General features: G+C 43.3%; 2 protein-coding genes across 3 annotated transcripts; one reads left to right on the top strand and one right to left on the bottom strand.

Moving 5' to 3' along the window:
• Positions 1-3,917: 3,917 nt before the first annotated feature.
• On the bottom strand, positions 3,918-7,753 carry tmem17 (transmembrane protein 17). The gene is made up of 5 exons (XM_041838017.2): positions 6,563-7,753; positions 6,234-6,337; positions 6,023-6,136; positions 4,776-4,919; positions 3,918-4,261 (listed from the first exon to the last, which is right to left on the bottom strand). Exons 1-5 carry the CDS (start codon positions 6,672-6,674, stop codon positions 4,160-4,162), a joined length of 576 nt encoding a protein of 191 aa, XP_041693951.1. The 5' UTR covers positions 6,675-7,753; the 3' UTR covers positions 3,918-4,159.
• Positions 7,754-9,497: 1,744 nt separating this feature from the next.
• Positions 9,498-18,439, top strand: LOC121532217 (tripartite motif-containing protein 16). Of its 2 annotated transcripts, XM_041838018.2 has the most exons (7): positions 9,498-10,044; positions 10,168-10,883; positions 14,818-14,913; positions 15,206-15,439; positions 15,549-15,708; positions 15,799-15,858; positions 17,737-18,439. In XM_041838018.2, exons 2-7 carry the CDS (start codon positions 10,299-10,301, stop codon positions 18,270-18,272), a joined length of 1,671 nt encoding a protein of 556 aa, XP_041693952.1. In that variant the 5' UTR covers positions 9,498-10,044; positions 10,168-10,298; the 3' UTR covers positions 18,273-18,439. The 2 variants fall into 2 exon arrangements, with proteins under 2 accessions (XP_041693952.1, XP_041693953.1); XM_041838019.2 differs by lacking the exon at positions 9,498-10,044 and having other exon boundaries at positions 10,078-10,883.
• Positions 18,440-19,868: the final 1,429 nt, after the last annotated feature.

Raw genomic sequence — 19,868 nt, forward strand, 5'->3', positions numbered from 1 at the left:
TTGGCATTCTCTCAACCAGCTTCATGAGGTAGTCACATGGAATGCTTTTCCAACAGTCTTGAAGGAGTTCCCACATATGCTGAGCACTTGTTGGCTGCTTTTCCTTCACTCTGCGATCCAACTCATCCCAAACCATCTCAATTGGGTTGAGGTCAGGTGATTGTGGAGGGAGGCCAGTTCATCTGATAGAGCACTCCATCACTCTCCTTCTTGGTCAAATAGCCCTTACACAGCCTGGAGGTGTATTTTGGGTCATTGTCCGGTTGAAAAATGATAGTCCCACTAAGCGCAAACCAGATGGGATGGCGTATCGCTGCAGAATGCTGTGGTAGCCATGCTGGTTAAGTGTGCCTTGAATTCTAAATAAATCACTGGCAGTGTCACCAGCAAAGCACCCCCACACCATCACACCTCCTCCATGCTTCATGGTGGGAACCACACATGCGGAAATAATCCGTTCACCTACTCTGCGTCTCACAAAGACACAGCGGTTGGAACCAAAAATGCCGATTTCTGAGGCTGGTAACTCTAATGAACTTATCCTCTGCAGCAGGGGTAACTCCGGGTCTTCCTTTCCTGTGGCGGTCCTCATAAGAGCCAGTTTCATCATAGCGCTTGATGGTTTTTGCGACTGCACTTGAAGAAACTTTCGAAGTTCTTGAAATGTTCCGGATTGACTTACCTTCATGTCTTAAAGTAATGATGGACTGTCATTTCTCTTTGCTTATTTGAGCTGTTCTTGCCATAATATGGACTTGGTATTTTACCAAATAGGGCTATCTTCTGTATACCAACCCAACTTGTCACAACACAACTGATTGGCTCAAACGCATTAAGAAGGAAAGAAATTCCACAAATTAACAAGGCACACCTGTTAATTGAAATGCATTCCAGGTGACTACCTCATGAAGCTGGTTGAGAGAATGCCAAGAGTGTGCAAAGCTGTCATCAAGGCAAAGGGTGGCTACTTTGAAGAATCTCAAATATAAAATATATTTTCATTTGTTTAACACTTTTTTGGTTACTACATGATTCCATGTGTTATTTCATAGTTTTGATGTCTTCACTATTATTCTACAATGTAGAAAATTGTAAAAATGAAGAAAAACCCTGGAATGAGTAGGTGAGTCCAAACTTTTGACTGGTATTGTATATATCTCTCACCCGCTGTTGTCCTGCCCCAGTTATATCCCCTTTTCCCTCCCTCTCTTCTCTGTAGCCATAACTGTCCATGGGGGGACCAGACAGGGGCTGGAGTACAGAGGCAGGGCCCCGCAGAGAGAGCCGCTGAGGGGGGGAGCAGGCAGGCGTGTGTCTGGTGGAGACGCAGCAGCAGCAGCAGCAGCAGCGAGTGTGAACAACAACCACAGGTACTAAAAGGGTATGCCACCCCTTGGGTTATACCAGTTTTACATTGTTCTTTGTATTAGCAGCTAGTACTTCTAAAAACTACATTCAAAGCTAATTTTGGAATGTGTCTACCGTATTTTCCGCACTATAAGGCGCACCGGATTATAAGGCGCACCTTCAATGAATGGCCTATTTTAGAACTGTTTTCATATATAGGGCGCACCGGATTATAAAGCGCATTGAATAGAAGATACTGAAGTCAAACGTTTGACTGGGGTTGCGTTATGCATCCACTAGATGGAGCTGTGCTAAAGGGAATGTCAACAAAACAGTCAGAAAAAGTCAAACTTTATTAAGCGTTCTGACAACTCCATTCACTCCCATGGTAACGTTGTTCAAACGTTAATGTGCATATTAACAATATCTCCTGCCTTGCTAACTCTTCTCCCAAACGTGGAGGGGAACTTTTCCCTGATTCAGTAAACACGTAGTAAAAGAAACAGTCTGATACCACTAAATCAAACGTTAGTGCATAACTCAACATTGTTCAGTTACGTATAACACGTAAAGCTTTCCCCGTCCACGAATCCCTCGAATTCTTCTTCTTCAGTGTCCGAATTGAACGGAAACTCTGTTTAGTGTTCTTTACTTGGCGCAGGTCATCTTCTTGCTTCCTCCACTTTCGTACCATTGATTCATTAATGTTGAATTCTCTCGCTGCTGCTCTATTCCCATATTCTACTGCGTGACCGACAGCCTTGAGCTTGAACTCTGCGTCGTAAGCGTGTCTCTTGAAAGGTGCCATTTTGGGGTCTTTATACACACACAAGTGGTGTGGGACTGTGAGTAAGCACAGTACCGGTGTTTACTGACTACGGTAGCCGTAATGCTGCAAGCGGTGCGGCTTTGTAGTTTACCAGTCGTACTGAAACATTTCATTTTTATTAAATTGGTTTTATTGGTTTTTCATACTGAAACATTTTGACAGAGCGCCTTGAGCGCCGTGTACAACCAGTATGGATCAACCAATTAACCAATTGATCCATATATAAGGCGCTCCGGATTATAAGGCGCACTGTCGTTTTTTGAGAAAATGAAAGGCTTTTAAGTGCGCCTTATAGTGCGGAAAATACGGTACTCTGAATGGTACTATTCTTCTCCTCAGGTTGGACCAGCAGACCTTGAAAGAGGAGGATGAAGAGGAAATGGGCGTTTTACCACAGATGTCCTCGACCACCCACTCCCAGATAGATCATCGGCCCCCAAAGCGAGACAGTCTACGTAGGCTCCAGAATCTCAGCCAATGGGAGAGGGGTCCGAGGCAGGGACAGGGGCAGATCTGGAGGAGAGGATGGTCGCCAGACTGTCAAGGTCTGCCTCTCCTCGCTCGCAATAAAGCACCTTTTGAGCTGAGAACCAGGCAGGGACACACATTGGCAAATGTATCAGACAGACTGCTGATATGAACCCTTGAAGATGGATGGAGACTAGAGGGAGTTTCTGCAACTATTTTGACCATGGGACAATAAAGGCCTTTTCACACTGCATTGTTCTTAGCCCCGGGCTAGCTTAGCCCCAGGCTAGACTGGCCCTGGAATAGCTTAGCCTGTGTTGAAGCATTTGTTAACCCTGGGCTAAGCTTTAGCCCTGGGCTAAGGATTCACACTTGTATTCCAAAACCCTGGCTAATGGACAAACACAACATGCGACCAACATTCTCTGACACGCGACCAATGTTATAATCAATTAGACATCTATTAACATTATTTCCTCTTGCTTCTACTAGCCTTGCATTTCCAACAGTGATGGTTTGTATATCTGCCTATCCGACACGGGTCACAATGTTAAACTTTTGAAATTCGATCTTGCCCCTGTACAGAGAATGCTGTGAACGAACGAGACATCAAGTTTTCTGATCCTGGCGAAAACATACAACAATATTATTATCATGGATATATCCAATTAAATGTGAGCTCCTGCAAGTCAAGCACTGCTCTTAGCCCTGGTCTAAGGTGCAGTGTGAATGTGCTTTAACATGTACAGCACATTGCCTTTCAGGTGGATATAGAAATTACATTTATTTTTGTCTTGATTGTGTGCCTTTCTTAGTCTTCACGTCGTTGTAAACCTAATTTAACTTTTTATAATATTTTGTATACATTTTTCATAGTGTCAATTATTTATTTTCCGTTTATCGATTGAAGGCATAATCAGATTGAGTCACTATCTATGCAGTAAATTATTTATGTTAATCAAGAGTCAACTCATTGATCAAAGTATCATGTCCACATCATAAAATAACACCAGTCCAGAAAATACTGTCCCATTAAAGATAGAATAAGTGATATGATGTAGATGCAGAAAGTAAACGGCATAGTGGGAACATTTCCTGAACAACTGTAAACAGCGTGAAGAGAACCTGTGCACATGCGCAGATACTGTGTGTGACGGTGTGAGAGCAAAGTCTTGCATCTCACTCATCTCAATATCTGCGGTGTTGCTCGTAGCAACGTCATATTCAGACCTGATATTATTGTAGCATAAACATTGTGAAACAGATACGTGTCTAAAACCCCAAACCTTTATTGTCTTCACATCAATACAAAAATAAAAATAATCACTCAAGGCACAAACATCAATAAAATACATCTGTGTAAATGGCTGAACATGGTCCACTGATAAAACACAGAGCTGAATTCTAACTTGAGATACACTTAAGCAACTCAAATTTCTCCTTAATGATAATCAACATCAATGGGAGATTTACACCTGAGTACCTCTATCTCTGCGTGTCAGCTCAGCAGAGCAGTCAGGCTGCCCTCAGGTCCTGAACCCCATCAAACTGTCTGAGGTGGAAGTGGCTCTCTGTGTGTCTGACCATCCCACGCAGAGCCACAAAGCCAGAGAGGGCCTGAGAGAGAAAAGGACTGTGTTAGAACAGACACACAACCGTAAAAAAAAAAAAAAACATTTTCTCCCCAATTTCGTGATATCCAATTGGTAGCTACAGTCTTGTCCCATCGCTGCAACTCCCGTACGGACTTGGGGGAAGCGAAGGTCGAGAGCCATGCGTCCTCTAAAACACAACCCCACTGCTTCTTGACACACTGCTCGCTTAACCCAAGGACATCTCGGCCGGCCAAACCCTCCCTTAACCCGGACGACGCAGGGCCAATTGTGCGCCGCCTCATGGGTCTCCCGGTCGCGGCCGGCTGCGACACAGCCTAGGATCGAAACCGGGTCTGTAGTGACGCCTCAAGACCGCTGCGCCACTCGGGAGACCCCAGACACACAACCTTTATACACGACAGAGAGAATAAACCAGGGTTTCTGGTTTGAACAGGGTTTAAATTACCCCAATGTCGTCAAATTGGACAGTAATCTAGTTACCATGGTAGGAACAGGCAACAGGCATGCAACCTCACCTGTGTGAGTATGAACAGGGCCAGAATGATGTGAACCCCTCTCTCCAGAGGTTGGATCAGAATGGCTTGGTTGAAGAGCTGAAACAGAATCAAAGGAAACTGCAGCAGGAGACTCAGGAGCCAGAAACCAGCCAGCTCAGGAACCTGTCATGAGAGAGAGACCGTAAACAATCACCCAAGACCAGTTCTCTGTGAGGTGTTTTCCAACCATGGGCCAACCCCAGAGGTGGCCTATGGCTTAAAGAGCAACTGCCCATAAAAACCAACTTCTCATTTAGAAAACAGCCTGTGGCATTGATATAGGTCAGAAATATTTATTATACTGTCAAAATGAGTGGCGCAGTGGTCTAAGGCACTGCATCGCACTGCTAGCTGTGCCACTAGAGATCCTGGTTCAAATCCAGGCTCTGTCGTAGCCGGCCGCGACCGGGAGACCCATGGGGCGGCGCGCAATTGGCCCAGCGTCGTCCAGGGTAGGGGAGGGAATGACCGGCAGGGATGTAGCTCAGTTGATAGAGCAATGTATGCACTCACTAACTGTAAGTCGCTCTGGATAAGAGCGTCTGCTAAATGACTAAAATGTAAATGTAAATAAATACGATAATTTTGGCCATAAAGTCAGTCTCGTCTAAAACAGAGTAAATGAAAGTTGGGTTTGTTTCAAACCTGCTCACAGCTGTCAGCACACAAGTAATCGTCAATTTGAAGTGCAGCGACCCAATCGTAATGCCTGTGGTAAATTTGGGTTGACGTTAGATATACCTATGGGGCTAGTTAGGGACCATCTGTAAATTACACAATGTACATGGGATAATATGTTAAAATTCCAATAGCTCCAAATTTCAATGACTTAAAAACCTCAAACCAACTATAAATTGTAGAAATTCATATACAAATATTGAAAGCATTTAATGAGAAAACTAAAAGGTGTGCAACATGAAAATATTGTCTCATTTACATTAGTAATATATTGACGGTCCCCAACTAGCCCCAGAAATAGGCTATCCAAACCAATTTTGCCAGGGTTGCACACCAGTCGGATGAAGCTAATTGGCTTAATCATTTGGATAACTCTTCCCACCTGCAAACACACACGAGACACCCATATCAAACCATACCCTGAAACCAACTCACTTTTGAATTCAGTCATGGCCACTAGAATTTCTTAATGAACCAAATCTAAAATGAGGCCAAATCAGGAAGTACAGTCGCCCTTTAAGAATTAAGGAGACAGTGAAAGTGTGTACCTTCTCTTGCAAATTTCCTGCATAGCCTAGGTAGAGTCTGATAGCCTCTATGAGAGTCATCAGAATGAGAATGGTGATGAGGATGAACTTATAGTAGTCAGGAAGGGCTGGATACTGAAACAAGAAAAAAAAGGCAAAGGGGTTTATTTAGATACTGGTTACATTTAGGTACATAGAGTATGAGTGCATCTAAATTCTAGAGGTGAGTTACCTTGAGGTGCAGCATCACCACCTCGCTGATCCACCACAGTGGGAAAAAACACATGTTGAAGAACAGTGACATCTGGAGAGGCAGGCTGGAGACAACCTCACTGTCTGGGAACGTAAAACAATAGGATTCACGTTATCTTTCCGTATCCTACTTGCTAGTAAGCTAGTTAGTAGATAACCTATACACGGCCGGCCCAACAGATGTAAATAATATCTGCCTGGTACCTATGGATAATGGGTTGGTAATGGCTTGTTTAGCTAGCTACAGTACTAGTTGAGACAAGCGCTAGCTAGCGTTTCAGCTACCAATCCATCCAAGTGTCCACTCACTGTGCCCCAAAAACGTGACATCTTCGGGAGATGGTTGAGTATGACTCTGATCAACAAACACAGTTCTGGAAAAGTCTCCTAAACGTCTTCTGATCGGCTCTGGAAGCTCCATGCGAATTGCAAATATGCTCACGTGCTAGCTAGCGAGATAGTGGTTTAGAAAGTCATGCCAGCCAGCAACAAAACACGGTTCCCTTGGTCACATGGGAAATCTCGCGTTCTGCCCAAAATCCCGCGACCCCAATTTTCCTCCTTTCCTCTCCTTCATGGACAGTGGTCATACATTGATATCAGAATGATGACTGATTCAGCAGACCTCCACAATTTCCCAAATCTACTTATCAAGACAGTCCTTTCATTTTCAAATCCAACCTTTTCCCAACTTTCAATTTAGCCTGGTCCCAGATTGGTTTGTACTTTTGCCTAATCAAATTTTTTTTGCCGAGTTCAAAACAACAAGAAAAAGAGTTTCAATCATGACGTCAGTGATCTTCAGGGTAGGGAGAAGGGGAGATGGCGGAAGCAGAAGTGTCGTTTGAAACTGAAAGGACGTCGAGTACAGTTAGCGAGAAAGATAACTGGACAACAGTGAAGTCCAAGAATGGAACAAAAAGGGCAAAAAAATATGTGGAAAATGAGTCTGATGAATCGCTGCTTGTTGGAGTACGTTTTTTGGATAAGGATGTTTATTTGGGAAACCCTTTTGAAGTCACGAGGATGGTGAAGAAGGCGTTGGGGAAAGTAGATGCAGTCAAAGTAACCAGGAGTGGTATGGTGTTGATATCGTGTGTATCTAAAGAGCAAAAGGAGTGTGCATTGTGGCTCGCGGAATTATCGATGCATGAAGTGAACAGCTTTGATTTTCGGAGCAGGGCACCGGTAAAATATGTTATCTCTGGCGTCCCTTTGGACATTGATAATCAATATCTTAGGCTAAAAATTCCAGGAGTAGTTAATGCACGTCGCTTGACCCGTATGGAGAATGGGGAAAAGGAGCAACGTTTCTGTATTATTGATGGTTGAGTGTTTACCACCCTATGTAAAGTTGGGATATATATAAGATACGCCGTAAGAACGTTCGTGTAAGAAGTTTGGCCATGTGTAAAGTGTTTGCAGACGGAATGAATATGTTATTGAAGAGTGTGAATGTAAAATGTTGCAACTGTGGTGGGGATCATATTTCCGAATTCCTTGAGTGCCCTGTTAGGGTGAAAGAGGTTGAGGTGTCAAGGATCAGGGCTGTACAGCAAATGTCCTATGTGGAGGCGGTAAAGAGAGTTGAAGGGGCAAGTGTCCACAGTTTTGAAGAAGATATGGCGGTGGATGCACCACAACCAGTTGCTAATGTTATACGTCAATAAAGTCATCTGGATACAGGTGGATTTTGTAGCATTTATAGCCACAGTTATTAATTGTAATGCACAAGTGTCCAAGAAGCTGGACATCATATCTGCAGCCGATAAGTTTTTGGGCCTCAAGACTTAACGGCAGAAGCACTGCAATGACTACTGTCGCCAGGAAATGTCCCGCCATCACAGGATCCTTCTGAGCCTGTGTAGGGACCTGATTAAAACAGAAAACCATGCTGATTTACTTTAATTAACATTTTGTTACTGATAGTTTGTATGGAATTTATTTATTTCCTTTTTGGATTCTTATTATCCATCTGTACAGTAGGTGGTGGAATGCACATATAATTGTTGCGAACGCCATTATACCAAAGAAGAAGAAGTGATTTTCAGGACATAAAGTCGGAGCTTTAGAAAGAGGCCAGAGTTCCCGAGTTGGGTGACTGTTCAAATCGATTTTTCCCAGTCGGAGCTCGTTCTTTTTCGGAGTTCCCAGCTGTTTTGAACGTGGCAATAGTCCGCCACGGTGGACATATCATAATACCCATTAAACCTACCGGTCAAACACGGAAACCAACCTCTTTCCACCATTAATTTTTCACATACTTAATTTGAAGTGTTTGTAAAATTCACTATGTGTTTGGTGTAAACTTACCTTGGTGTTTTGATAACCATGTAATTTTCTCTCGGACAAGGTGAGTTTTATCAATATATTCGCCTCAATTTACAAAACGCTCATTAGCAACAGAGAAGATCTCAGCAAGACTACAAATTCCTAAAGGAAGCTCCTGCAAGTCATCGCTAGCTGACACTGTCAGCTAACGTTCACCAGCGCGATCTGAGAGACCTGTACCCAATCCATGATGAATCCATGTGCTGTATTGAAATGAATTGAATAAAGTGTTGAACTTCTTCTGTCCCCTTTCTCTGGCTTAGCTAGCCGCTGACTACGATTCAACTAGTTAGCAGAGCAGTATATCAACACTTCATTTTGTATTACTAAGCCAAGATAATTGTTTGTACAGTATGTTGACTTTGGTGTCTATTTCAGACCTTATGGCATTTTTCAGGGATGAAAATAAGAGCATTAAAAGGGGAGAAGACTATACATCTGGCAATGTGGAGAAGTGCAGCTATACTGAGGGGCAATTTACCGGTTTGGTCAGGGCCAGCATGAGGGATTAAGTTTATCCTGTGTTGGTGTAGCTATTAAGCTAAATTTGAGCATTTTAGCAATACAATGTGTTCTATACAGCTGTCAACATTCTACAAGGAAAGAGCCACTTAATCATTTAATCATTAACCAGATTACCCCGGATACCAGACTTCGATGAGTGATAACTCAATTCTAGCATGTTGTCATTGATGAGAATGAATCTAAAAATCTATTGATATTCAGAATTGACTTTGTTTAGACATCCAGCCTGTATTGTAGTTGCATAACCAGAAAAAAATATTCAAAGGCACAGTATTTGTTTATTCAGAGTGATACATGGGTTCACACAGCCGCAGGCTATGCACACTGCGTTCCGCCCACAACAAACTACTGCAACCTGATCGTCTGAACATCAGGAAGTAGCATTAGCCACTCTAGCATGGTGGTGGAAAATCTTCCCCTTTTTTTTTGTGGTGGCTCACCATTAAAGTTAGTTAAGGAGGAAACCGACGCCCTTGCAGACTGAATGGAGGATGTTTTATGTATGAGCCGGTCACCGGGGGACACAAGTATATAGCCAGCTGTATACGTTTCAGTTGGACGCTGAGTTAGATAGAGGACTCATCATGGATATAACCAGTTTTAGCATGGATATTGCCATCGAGGGCTTCCACCATTTAAAAGTAGTCAACTGGGTGGGGATTCCTAGGAGTTGGGAGCAATCAGCCAATGAATAAGAAAACATTTGACTACTTTAAAATGCCGTTGCCCATGATGGCACCGACGCAATAATGGCACAGACACAAAGATTAGTATATATAGACGCAGATGACGACGTAAAAGGAATAATAGCGACCGGTTGGGCTAAACAATTCCATATAAGGAGTTGACAAGAGACCAGAAACAGACTGCCACCTAGGCTCACTTGTCTCCTCAATAAAACATGAAACAAAAACAAATGATTTATGGTCATACTGGTAATGTATTTATTTAAAACATATCTATGGAAAGGCTACAGTTCTTTACCTGGAACTTTGAAATCTCTTTCTGTTAAAATATCAGTAATCTTTTTGTGATTTCTCATTCTGGCCTTTATTCAGGACCAAAATCCCCTTCAGATTCTGAGCACACAAACAGCGCCATAAATGTTGCCACTCCCACCTCTCAATTCAAGGAAAACGAAAGTGATCTCAGATAGCATGCTGCTCAGGCTGTGTCTGCATGCAACAAAATGGCAGAGGCCATTTTAAAAGACCAAGATCTGTTATTTTGTTCAATATGCTTGGAACTACTAAAGGATCCAGTTACTATACATTGTGGGCATAGCTACTGTATGGGTTGTATCAACAGCTGCTGGGATCAGGATGATCTGAAAGGAGTCTACAGCTGTCCCCAGTGCAGACATACCTTCACCCCAAGGCCTGTTCTGAACAGGAGCACTGTCTTGGTTGAAGTGGTGAAGAAACTGAAGAGGACAGGACCCCAAGCTTCTCCTGCTCACTGTTACGCTGGACCTGAAGATGTGGAGTGTGATGTCTGCACTGGGAGAAAACTCAAAGCTGTCAAGTACTGTCTGGTGTGTCTTGTCTCATACTGTGCGACTCATCTCCAGCCTCACTATGACTCGCTTGCCTTTAAGAAGCACAAGCTGGTCGAAGCCTCCACACAACTACAGGAGAAGATCTGCCCTCACCATGACAAACTGCTGGAGGTTTACTGCTGTACTGATCAGCAGTGTATCTGTCTGCTGTGTGTGATGGATGAACATAAAGGCCATGAAACGGTGTCAGCTGCAGCAGAAAGGACTGACAGACAGGTATGGAATGTTCTCTAGATACAAATCACTTTACAAATACTGTACTTTGAATATAACAGAGGGTGTAGATATCAAATTAAAATCACCTTAGAAATAGTCTCGCTTTTTGATAGATTTGAAGATTAACAGTTAAGTGCCATTTAAGACCTGAAAAAGTTATGATGTCTAAGGGAATATTGATACAGCAGAAATATATATTCAACCAATTCCTCCCAGTTAGGACTTCCATTTTACAGGGCGCTCCTACAAGCCGCTCCCACATGCTGAATTTAAACATTCTTTAATTTGCTTTTAAGTTGACAACATTAAACTTATTTTTCTGGCGACATGTCTTGACTGCCTTTTGACAAATACAAATATTATCGCTCTTATCCATAATAATCTCATCATGTAGACTAGCCTTCTTCCAGGACTAGCACATGAACGCGGCATAATTATTTGAGGAAAGTCAGCCATTGGAGTCAGCTGGGAACGGTAGAGATGGTTGAGACGTAACGTGGGTTGATCGGAGCTCTGGTATCAATTGTTGATAAACAATTAAACTTTACTTGGTGTGGCAGCGGTTCGGCTGTGCTGTGACTGGGTCAGAGATGGGAGGAGATGGTGATGGAGAAGAAAGAGAAGCAAGTTTGGAGGTTTTTTGTTTGTTAATTATTTTATGATATTTATTATCGCAAGGCAGAACACTTGATAAACAAGTCACATTACATTTGTTGTGGGTTCGATTCCCACGGGGGGCCAGTATGAAAAATGTATGCACTCACTAACTGTAAGTCGCTCTGAGCGTCTACTAAAATGTAAATGTAAAATGTAAAATAATAAACAGAGTAGTAGCAGCAGCGTAAAATGTGGGTGGGTGGGGCAATGCAAATAGTCAAGGTTGAATAAGACTTTAAATGTGATAGGAAAGCATCCAACAGGAAAGTGTGATTATTGCCAGGAAACAGAGACCGTGGAGCATGTATTGCTACAGTGTGGGCAGTATCAGAGGAAAAGAGAGAGGCTGAGATCTAGTATGAGGGAGAAGGGAATACAGGAAATTAATTATAAAAGTATAGTCTCAAATATTTTGTTATCTTTTTTAAGAGCATTGGGCCTGGTAGGAAGGATTTAGTTTCTCCCTGTCTCTGGCCCACACTGAAGTACAGTAGGTGGTGGTAATGCACCATATCGTTGGTTGCCAACCACCGATAAACCCCATCGAAGAAGGAGAAGAAGAAGTAGCCTACCTGCAGGAGCTGTTGGCTAGAGCGCATGTACCAAGACCAGAGTACATGTGCCAAGACAAGAGTAGGCACGTTTGCTATTTAGCGCAACAGTTATTGTGACAAAAATATCGGTAGAGTTGAAAATGTGATGGAAACACATTAAACGTTAGATTTTTATTCGGTACACGAAAATGTAAGCGAAAAATTACATTTAGTGTGTACTACGTCATCACGGTCTGATTTTTCTCCGCAACAAGTCAGTTTGGTGGAAACCACTGGAGGGAAAATTTGCATTTTTCTTTATGCGGATTTTAGAATATTCGCATTAAAATCTGTCTATAAACCAGGTTTTCATCCAACCTTAATATGCGAGTGAAGTAGGCCCACATGTCGGATAAAACATGTAATGACAGGCCTGATGGAAACTACTTTTTCAGGTAAACTTTCCAAATGTCGACAAAACAAAATACGCTACACAAGGTGGGATCGTTTGTGTCGGTAAAATGAATTATGCGAGAAATGTCTGCGGAAACTCTTATGCGCAAATGTTGATAAAATAACCATCATATCAAAGTAAACTTGGAGTCACGCGATGACATGTTGTGTGGTCCTCCCACTATGACTAATTGGGAAAGCATGCCGTTTATTAGGCTACAGATGAAATCAATTATGATGAACTTCACAGTCTGGTCAAAGTGGAAGGGGATGAGCTTGATGCTCTTTTCCAATAAATATCAAGGGTCTTATTCTGGTGACATGATCATCAATGCTTGGCTGCCGTTTGACAAATAAAAATGATCTCGCTCTTCTGGCCATAATAATCTCATGCAGGTTATGTGGTCCTCTGTAGCTCAGCTGGTAGAGCACGGCGCTTGTAACGCCAAGGTAGTGGGTTCGATCCCCGGGACCACCCATACACAAAAATGTATGCACGCATGACTGTAAGTCGCTTTGGATAAAAGCGTCTGCTAAATGGCATATTATTTATATTATTATATATAAACTCAGCAAAAAAAGAAAAGTCTCTTTTTCAGGACCCTGTCTTTCAAAGATAATTTGTAAAACTTAAAATAACTTCACGGATCTTCATTGGAAATGGTTTAAACACTGTTTCCCAAGCTTGTTCAATGAACCATAAACAATGAATGAACATGCACCTGTGGAACGGTCGTTAAGACAATAACAGCTTACAGACAGTAGGCAATTAAGGTCACAGTTATGAAAACTTAGGACACTAAAGAGGCCTTTCTAATGACTCTGAAAAACACCAAAAGAAAGATGCCCAGGGTCCCTGCTCATCTGCGTGAACGTGCCTTAGGCATGCTGCAAGGAGGCATGAGGACTGCAGATGTGGCCAGGGAAATAAATTGCAATGTCCGTACTGTGAGGCGCCTAAGACAGCGCTACAGGGAGACAGGACGGACAGCTGATCGTCCTCACAGTGGCAGACCATGTGTAACAACACCTGCACAGGATCGGTACATCCGAACATCACACCTGCGGGACAGGTACAGGATGCTAACAACAACTGCCCGAGTTACACCAGGAACGCACAATCCCTCCATCAGTGCTCAGACTGTCCGCAATAGGCTGAGAGAGGCTGGACTGAGGGCTTGAAGGCCTGTTGTAAGGCAGGTCCTCACCAGACGTCACCGGCAACAACGTCGCCTATGGGCACAAACCCACCGTCGCTGGACCATACAAGACTGGCAAAAAGTGCTCTTCACTGACGAGTCGCGGTTTTGTCTCACCAGGGGTGATGGTCGGATTCGCGTTTATCGTCGAAAGAATGAGCGTTACACCGAGGCCTGTACTCTGGAGCGGGATCGATTTGGAGGTGGAGGGTCTGTCATGGTCTGGGGCGGTGTGTCACAGCATCATCGGACTGAGCTTTTTGTCATTGCAGGCAATCTCAACGCTGTCCGTTACAGGGAAGACATCCTCCTCCCTCATGTGGTACCCTTCCAGCAGGCTCATCCTGACATGACCCTCCAGCATGACAATGCCACCAGCCATACTGCTCGTTCTGTGCTGCCATGGTCAGCGAAGAGCCCGGATCTCAATCCCATTGAGCACGTCTGGGACCTGTTGGATCGGAGGGTGAGGGCTAGGGCCATTCCCCCTTGGTGGAAGAGTGGGGTAACATCTCACAGCAAGAACTGGCAAATCTGGTGCAGTCCATGAGGAGGAGATGCACTGCAGTACTTAATGCAGCTGGTGGCCACACCAGATACTGACTGTTACTTTTGACCCCCCCTTTGTTCAGGGACACATTATTCAATTTCTGTTAGTCACATGTCTGTGGAACTTGTTCAGTTTATGTCTCAGTTGTTAAATCTTGTTATGTTCATACAAATATTTACACATGTTAAGTTTGCTGAAAATAAACGCAGTTGAGTTTATATGTGCTTTATATAACGCAACATGTTCTTGTGAGAAAACCATAAGTAGAGTTGAAAATGCGATAGAAACCCATTTCACTTTTTATTTTTTATTCGGTACATGGGAATTTAACCGCAAAGGGTATTTTTATGGGCACTGTCATCACGCACAGCCTTTTATCTGCAACAAATCAATTTGATGGAAACATTTCTGGTGGGAAAATTAGCATATTGTTTTTATGCAGATTTTTTTTTATATTCACATGAAAATCTGTCGCCAATTGGATGGAAACCTAGCTACAATCACAAATTAAACTAGTGGAATATGATTTGTCATCTACACAGAAACAGTTGGGGAAAATACAGCAGCAGTACCAGCAGAGAATCCAGGAGATGGAGAAGGAGGTACAGGAGCTTAGGCAGGCTATGAAAACACTCACGGTGAGTTTTGTCTATTTATTCTACTACTCTCTATATCTAACCAATTTGTATGGAGCATCTGCAAATCTTTTGGGGTCTAGTCTTTACCAGCCGAAGCTTGTTCCAGGGCACTTGGCCACTAACATGTCAGTCAGGGCTCTCCTGACCCTGCAGTCAATCAGTGAGGAGCCCAATAAGGAGCAGTGGGCCACATTCCAATCCCACTGAGACCCAGTTGGGAACAAGCTTTCTGGGGTCCTGGTGAGAGGTGAGTGGCTGGTTGAAATACACCCTATTTTCTCTACCTTAACAGCGCTCTGCACAGGTGACAGTGGATGAGAGTGACAGGATCTTTATTGAGCTGATCCGCTCCATTGAGCGAAGGCGTTCTGAGGTGAAGGAGCTGATCAGAGCTCAGGAGAAGATTGCAGTGAGTCGGGTTCAGGGACTCCTGGTGCGGCTAGATCGGGAAGTCGCTGAGATGAAGAGGAGAGATGCTGAGCTCGAGCAGCTATCAAACACAGAGGATCACATCCATTTCCTTCAGGTGACATCATTGCCTTCGTACCTACACTGTACACATAGTTCCTAAGTTGCCATCTAAGTGAAACTGTCTCTAGACTTCTTAGTTATTTTATTGTCTGTTTCCACTGTAGAGTTTCCAGTCACTCGCCGTCCCTCCTGGTTCTGAGGCCCTACCCAGCCCCTCTTTCAATCCACACATTTCTTTTGAACGTGTGAAGAAATTGGTTTCTGGACTGAAAGTGCAACTGGATGATATCTGCAAGGAGGAAATAGTCAAGATGTCTGAAAATGGTAAGGCAAAGAGTAGGCCTATGTTTTTATGAAGATCACACAAGAAATGACTGAGTAGTAGTTACATTTCGTACGTTTGTGTGTCCATAGTGATGAAAGTGCAAATTGTTCGACCTCTGGAGCCCAAGACCAGAGAGGAGTTCTTAGAATGTGAGTCACAGTATGTTTCTCATACTGCCCACATCATGAGCACACGTGCACCTACGCATGCACCTACACACACACACACGCACACACACACACACACACACACACACACACAATGTAAGTATATATATATATATATACACTAGCGGTCAAAAGTTTTAGAACACCTACTCATTCAAGGATTTGTCTTTATTTTTACTATTTTCTACATTGTAGAATAATAGTGAAGATGACATAAACTATTAAATAACACATATGGAATCATGTAGTAACCAAAAAAGTGTTAAAAAAATCAAAATATGTTATATTTGAGGTTCTTCAAATAGCCACCCTTTGCCTTGATGATGATGATGATGATTATTATTATTATGACAGCTTTGCACACTCTTGGCATTCTCTCAACCAGCTTCATGAGGTAGTCACCTGGAATGCATTTCAATTAACAGGTGTGCCTTGTTAAAAGTACATTTATGGAATTTCTTTCATTCTTAATGCGTTTGAGCCAATCAGTGTTGTGACAAGGTAATGTGGGTATACAGAAGATAGCCCTATTTGGTAAAAGACCAAGTCCATATTATGGCAAGAACACCTCAAATAAGCAAAGAGAAACAACAGTCCATCATTACTTTAAGACATGAAGGTTAGTCAATACGGAACATTTCAAGAACTTAGAAAGTTTCTTCAAGTGCAGTCGCAAAACCATCAAGCACTATGATGAAACTGGCTCTCATGAGGACCGCCACAGGAATGGAAGACCCAGAGTTACCTCTGCTGCAGAGGATAAGTTCATTAGAGTTACCAGCCTCAGAAATTGCAGCCCAAATAAATGCTTCACATAGTTCAAGTAAGAGACACATCTCAACATCAACTGTTCAGAGGAGCAGTGTGAATCAGGCCTTCATGGTCGAATTGCTGCAAATAAACCACTACTAAAGGACACCAATAATAAGAAGAGACTTGCTTGGGCCAAGAAACACGAGCAATGGACATTAGACCGGAGGAAACTTGTCCTTTGGTCTGGAGTCCAAATTGGAGATTTTTGGTTCCAACCGCCGTGTCTTTGTGAGACGCGGTGTGGGTGAACGGATGATCTCCACATGTGTATTTCCCACCGTAAAGCATGGAGGAGGAGGTGTTATGGTGTGGGGTGCTTTGCTGGTGACACTGTCTGTGCTTTGTGAGACGCGGTGTGAGTGAGCGGATGATCTCCACATGTGTATTTCCCACCGTAAAGCATGGAGGAGGAGGTGTTATGGTGTGGGGTGCTTTGCTGGTGACACTGTCTGTGATTTATTTAGAATTCAAGGCACACTTAACCAGCATGGCTACCACAGCATTCTTTAGCGATATGCCATCCCATCTGGTTTGGGCTTAGTGGGACTATCATGTGTTTTTCAACAAGACAATGACCCAACACACCTCCAGGCTGTGTAAGGGCTATTTTACCAAGAAGGAGAGTGATTGAGTGCTGCATCAGATGACCTGGCCTCCACAATCCCCCGACCTCAACCAAATTGAGATGGTTTGGGATGAGTTGGACCGCAGAGTGAAGGAAAAGCAGCCAACAAGTGCTCAGCATATGAGGGAACTCCTTCAAGACTGTTGGAAAAGCATTCCAGGTGAAGCTGGTTGAGAGAGTGCCAAGAGTGTGCAAAGCTGTCATCAAGGCAAAGGGTGGCTATTTGAAGAATCTCACATTTGTTTAACACTTTTTTGGTTACTACATGATTCCATATGTGTTATTTTATAGTTTTGATGTCTTCACTATTATTCTACAATGTAGACAATAGTAAAAATAAAGAAAAACCCTTGAAAGAGTAGGTGTTCTAAAACTTTTGACCGGTAGTGTATATATATTATAATTTTTTTCAACTCTCTCAGATCCCTGCCAACTCACAGTGGATCCTAACACAGCATGTGGAACACTGCATCTGTCTGAGAAGAACAGCAAGGTGACATGGAGTGAAGGGGAGACTCAAGCCTATCCTGATCATCCAGACAGATTTACCCACTATGACCAAGTGCTGTGTAGAGAGGGTTTATCTGGAAACTGCTACTGGGAGGCTGAACTTCGAGGCTGGATTGCTGTGGCAGTCTCATATGTGGCTCTTGGGAGGAAAGGAGAGGGTAATGAGTGTAGGTTTGGAGGTAATGATCAGTCTTGGAGTTTAGAATGCTCTCCCACCAGTTGTTCTTTCCTTCATGATAATGTTAAGACTAAAATACGATCCCGTTGCACCTCCAGAGTAGGAGTGTACCTGGACTACAAGGCAGGAACTCTGTCCTTCTACAGCGTTTCTAAAAAAGTGACCCTCCTCCACAGAGTGCATAAAACATTCACTGAACCCCTCTATCCTGGGTTTGGGGTTGGTTTGGAATCATCTGTCAGGATATTGCGTCCCATGCAGTCAACGTGATTTTCCTGTGTTATATATTCATTTACACACTATGAGGTTAGAATAATACTGTGAAATTGTGAACATTTTTAGTGGAAGAGTTGTTTGAAAAGACCTGAAATTTCAGCCTGTTTTGGTGGAATAGAGTTTTGGCCTGCCTGGTGTCATTTGGCCGGCAGCTCTTACACTAAAAGGGCATCATCATAATTTTCACAATTTCAGAGTATTATTCCAACCTCATAGTGTGGAAATATATACACTTAGTGCACAAAACATTAGGAACAACTTCCTAATATTGAGTTGCACTCCCCTTTGCCCTCAGAACAGCTTCAATTCATTGGGGCATTGACTCTACAAGGTGTCGAAAGCGTTCCACAGGGATGCTGAACCATGTTGACTCCAATGCTTCCCACAGTTGTGTCAAGTTGGCTGGATGTCCTTTGGGTGGTGGACCATTCTTGATACACGCATTAAACTGTTGAGCATGAAAAACCCAGCAGTGTTGCATCTCTTGACACACTCAAACCTGGGCGCCTGGCACCTACTACCATACCCCGTTCAAAGGCACATTTCACCTTTTGAATGGCACATATACACAATCCATGTCTCAATTGTCTCAAGGCTTAAAAATCATAGCGACAAATTTAGCGACTTTTTCTGGTGTTATTGGAGACTTTTGGAGACTGACGTGAAAGCACGTATCGTTCTTACTTTTCTCAACGAGCAGCGGGTGCTGCCGTGGGCCCCACCCTGGGCCCCACCCCCGTCCCAAAGCACTCATAGGCGGCCCAGTCCTCGTGCAGCAGTCCCTCCCAGCTGCAGTCAGAGCAGGAGATGTTCACCTCTCCGCGTCCAGACTGCAAATGAATCGTGCATGCGGGAAGCCGCCGCTGGCTGATCCCGCTCTGGCTTACATTCAGGGCGGGATGTAAATGTAGGGTGTTTTTACTCACTTTTTGTCTCTCCCACAACGTTATTCCTCTCTCCTACAGCATCCATCACAATTACATGCACATGGCCAATTATGCAAATGATGTGATGACGTCATTTAGCGACTTTTAGGTCAGCCAATAGCTACTTTCCTTACTGAGGAGTTGGCAACACTGGGCCGAGCCGATTACCTCATTTCAAGATGGCTGCTACCTACATTCCGGTTAGCGTTGTGAAGCATAAACTAAATAAACACAGAATACGTTGACACACACCGAAAGCCGGGACTCCACAGATCATGAGGATATCTTATTTGTCTGCCTGTGATATACCGTTATTGATTACCAGCCCCGAGAGTCAAAATGTTTATTTTACACAACGTTTTCACCAAACAGCAAACATCTTACAAGGTAAGCTTCAATTTGGTCTGTGTTTAAGCTATAGCTACATTGGGGGGGGTATCACATGTATCCTTAGGTTGGTAGGAACAAATCTAGCCTATTGCCAATGTTATCTGATGATGTATGACTTAATGGCAACATCGAATGTCCACCGAGTGACTATCTTTGCGCATCAAAAATATGATGTCTGCTTACGCACTGTAGGCATCCATATCCCCTGTATGTACCCCGACACCACCACAATGTTTGAGAGAGGTTGGTGTTGTAGAAATTTAGTTTTTATAGT

The sequence above is a fragment of the Coregonus clupeaformis genome, chromosome 19, assembly GCF_020615455.1.
Source record: "Coregonus clupeaformis isolate EN_2021a chromosome 19, ASM2061545v1, whole genome shotgun sequence".
Lineage (NCBI taxonomy): Eukaryota > Metazoa > Chordata > Actinopteri > Salmoniformes > Salmonidae > Coregonus > Coregonus clupeaformis.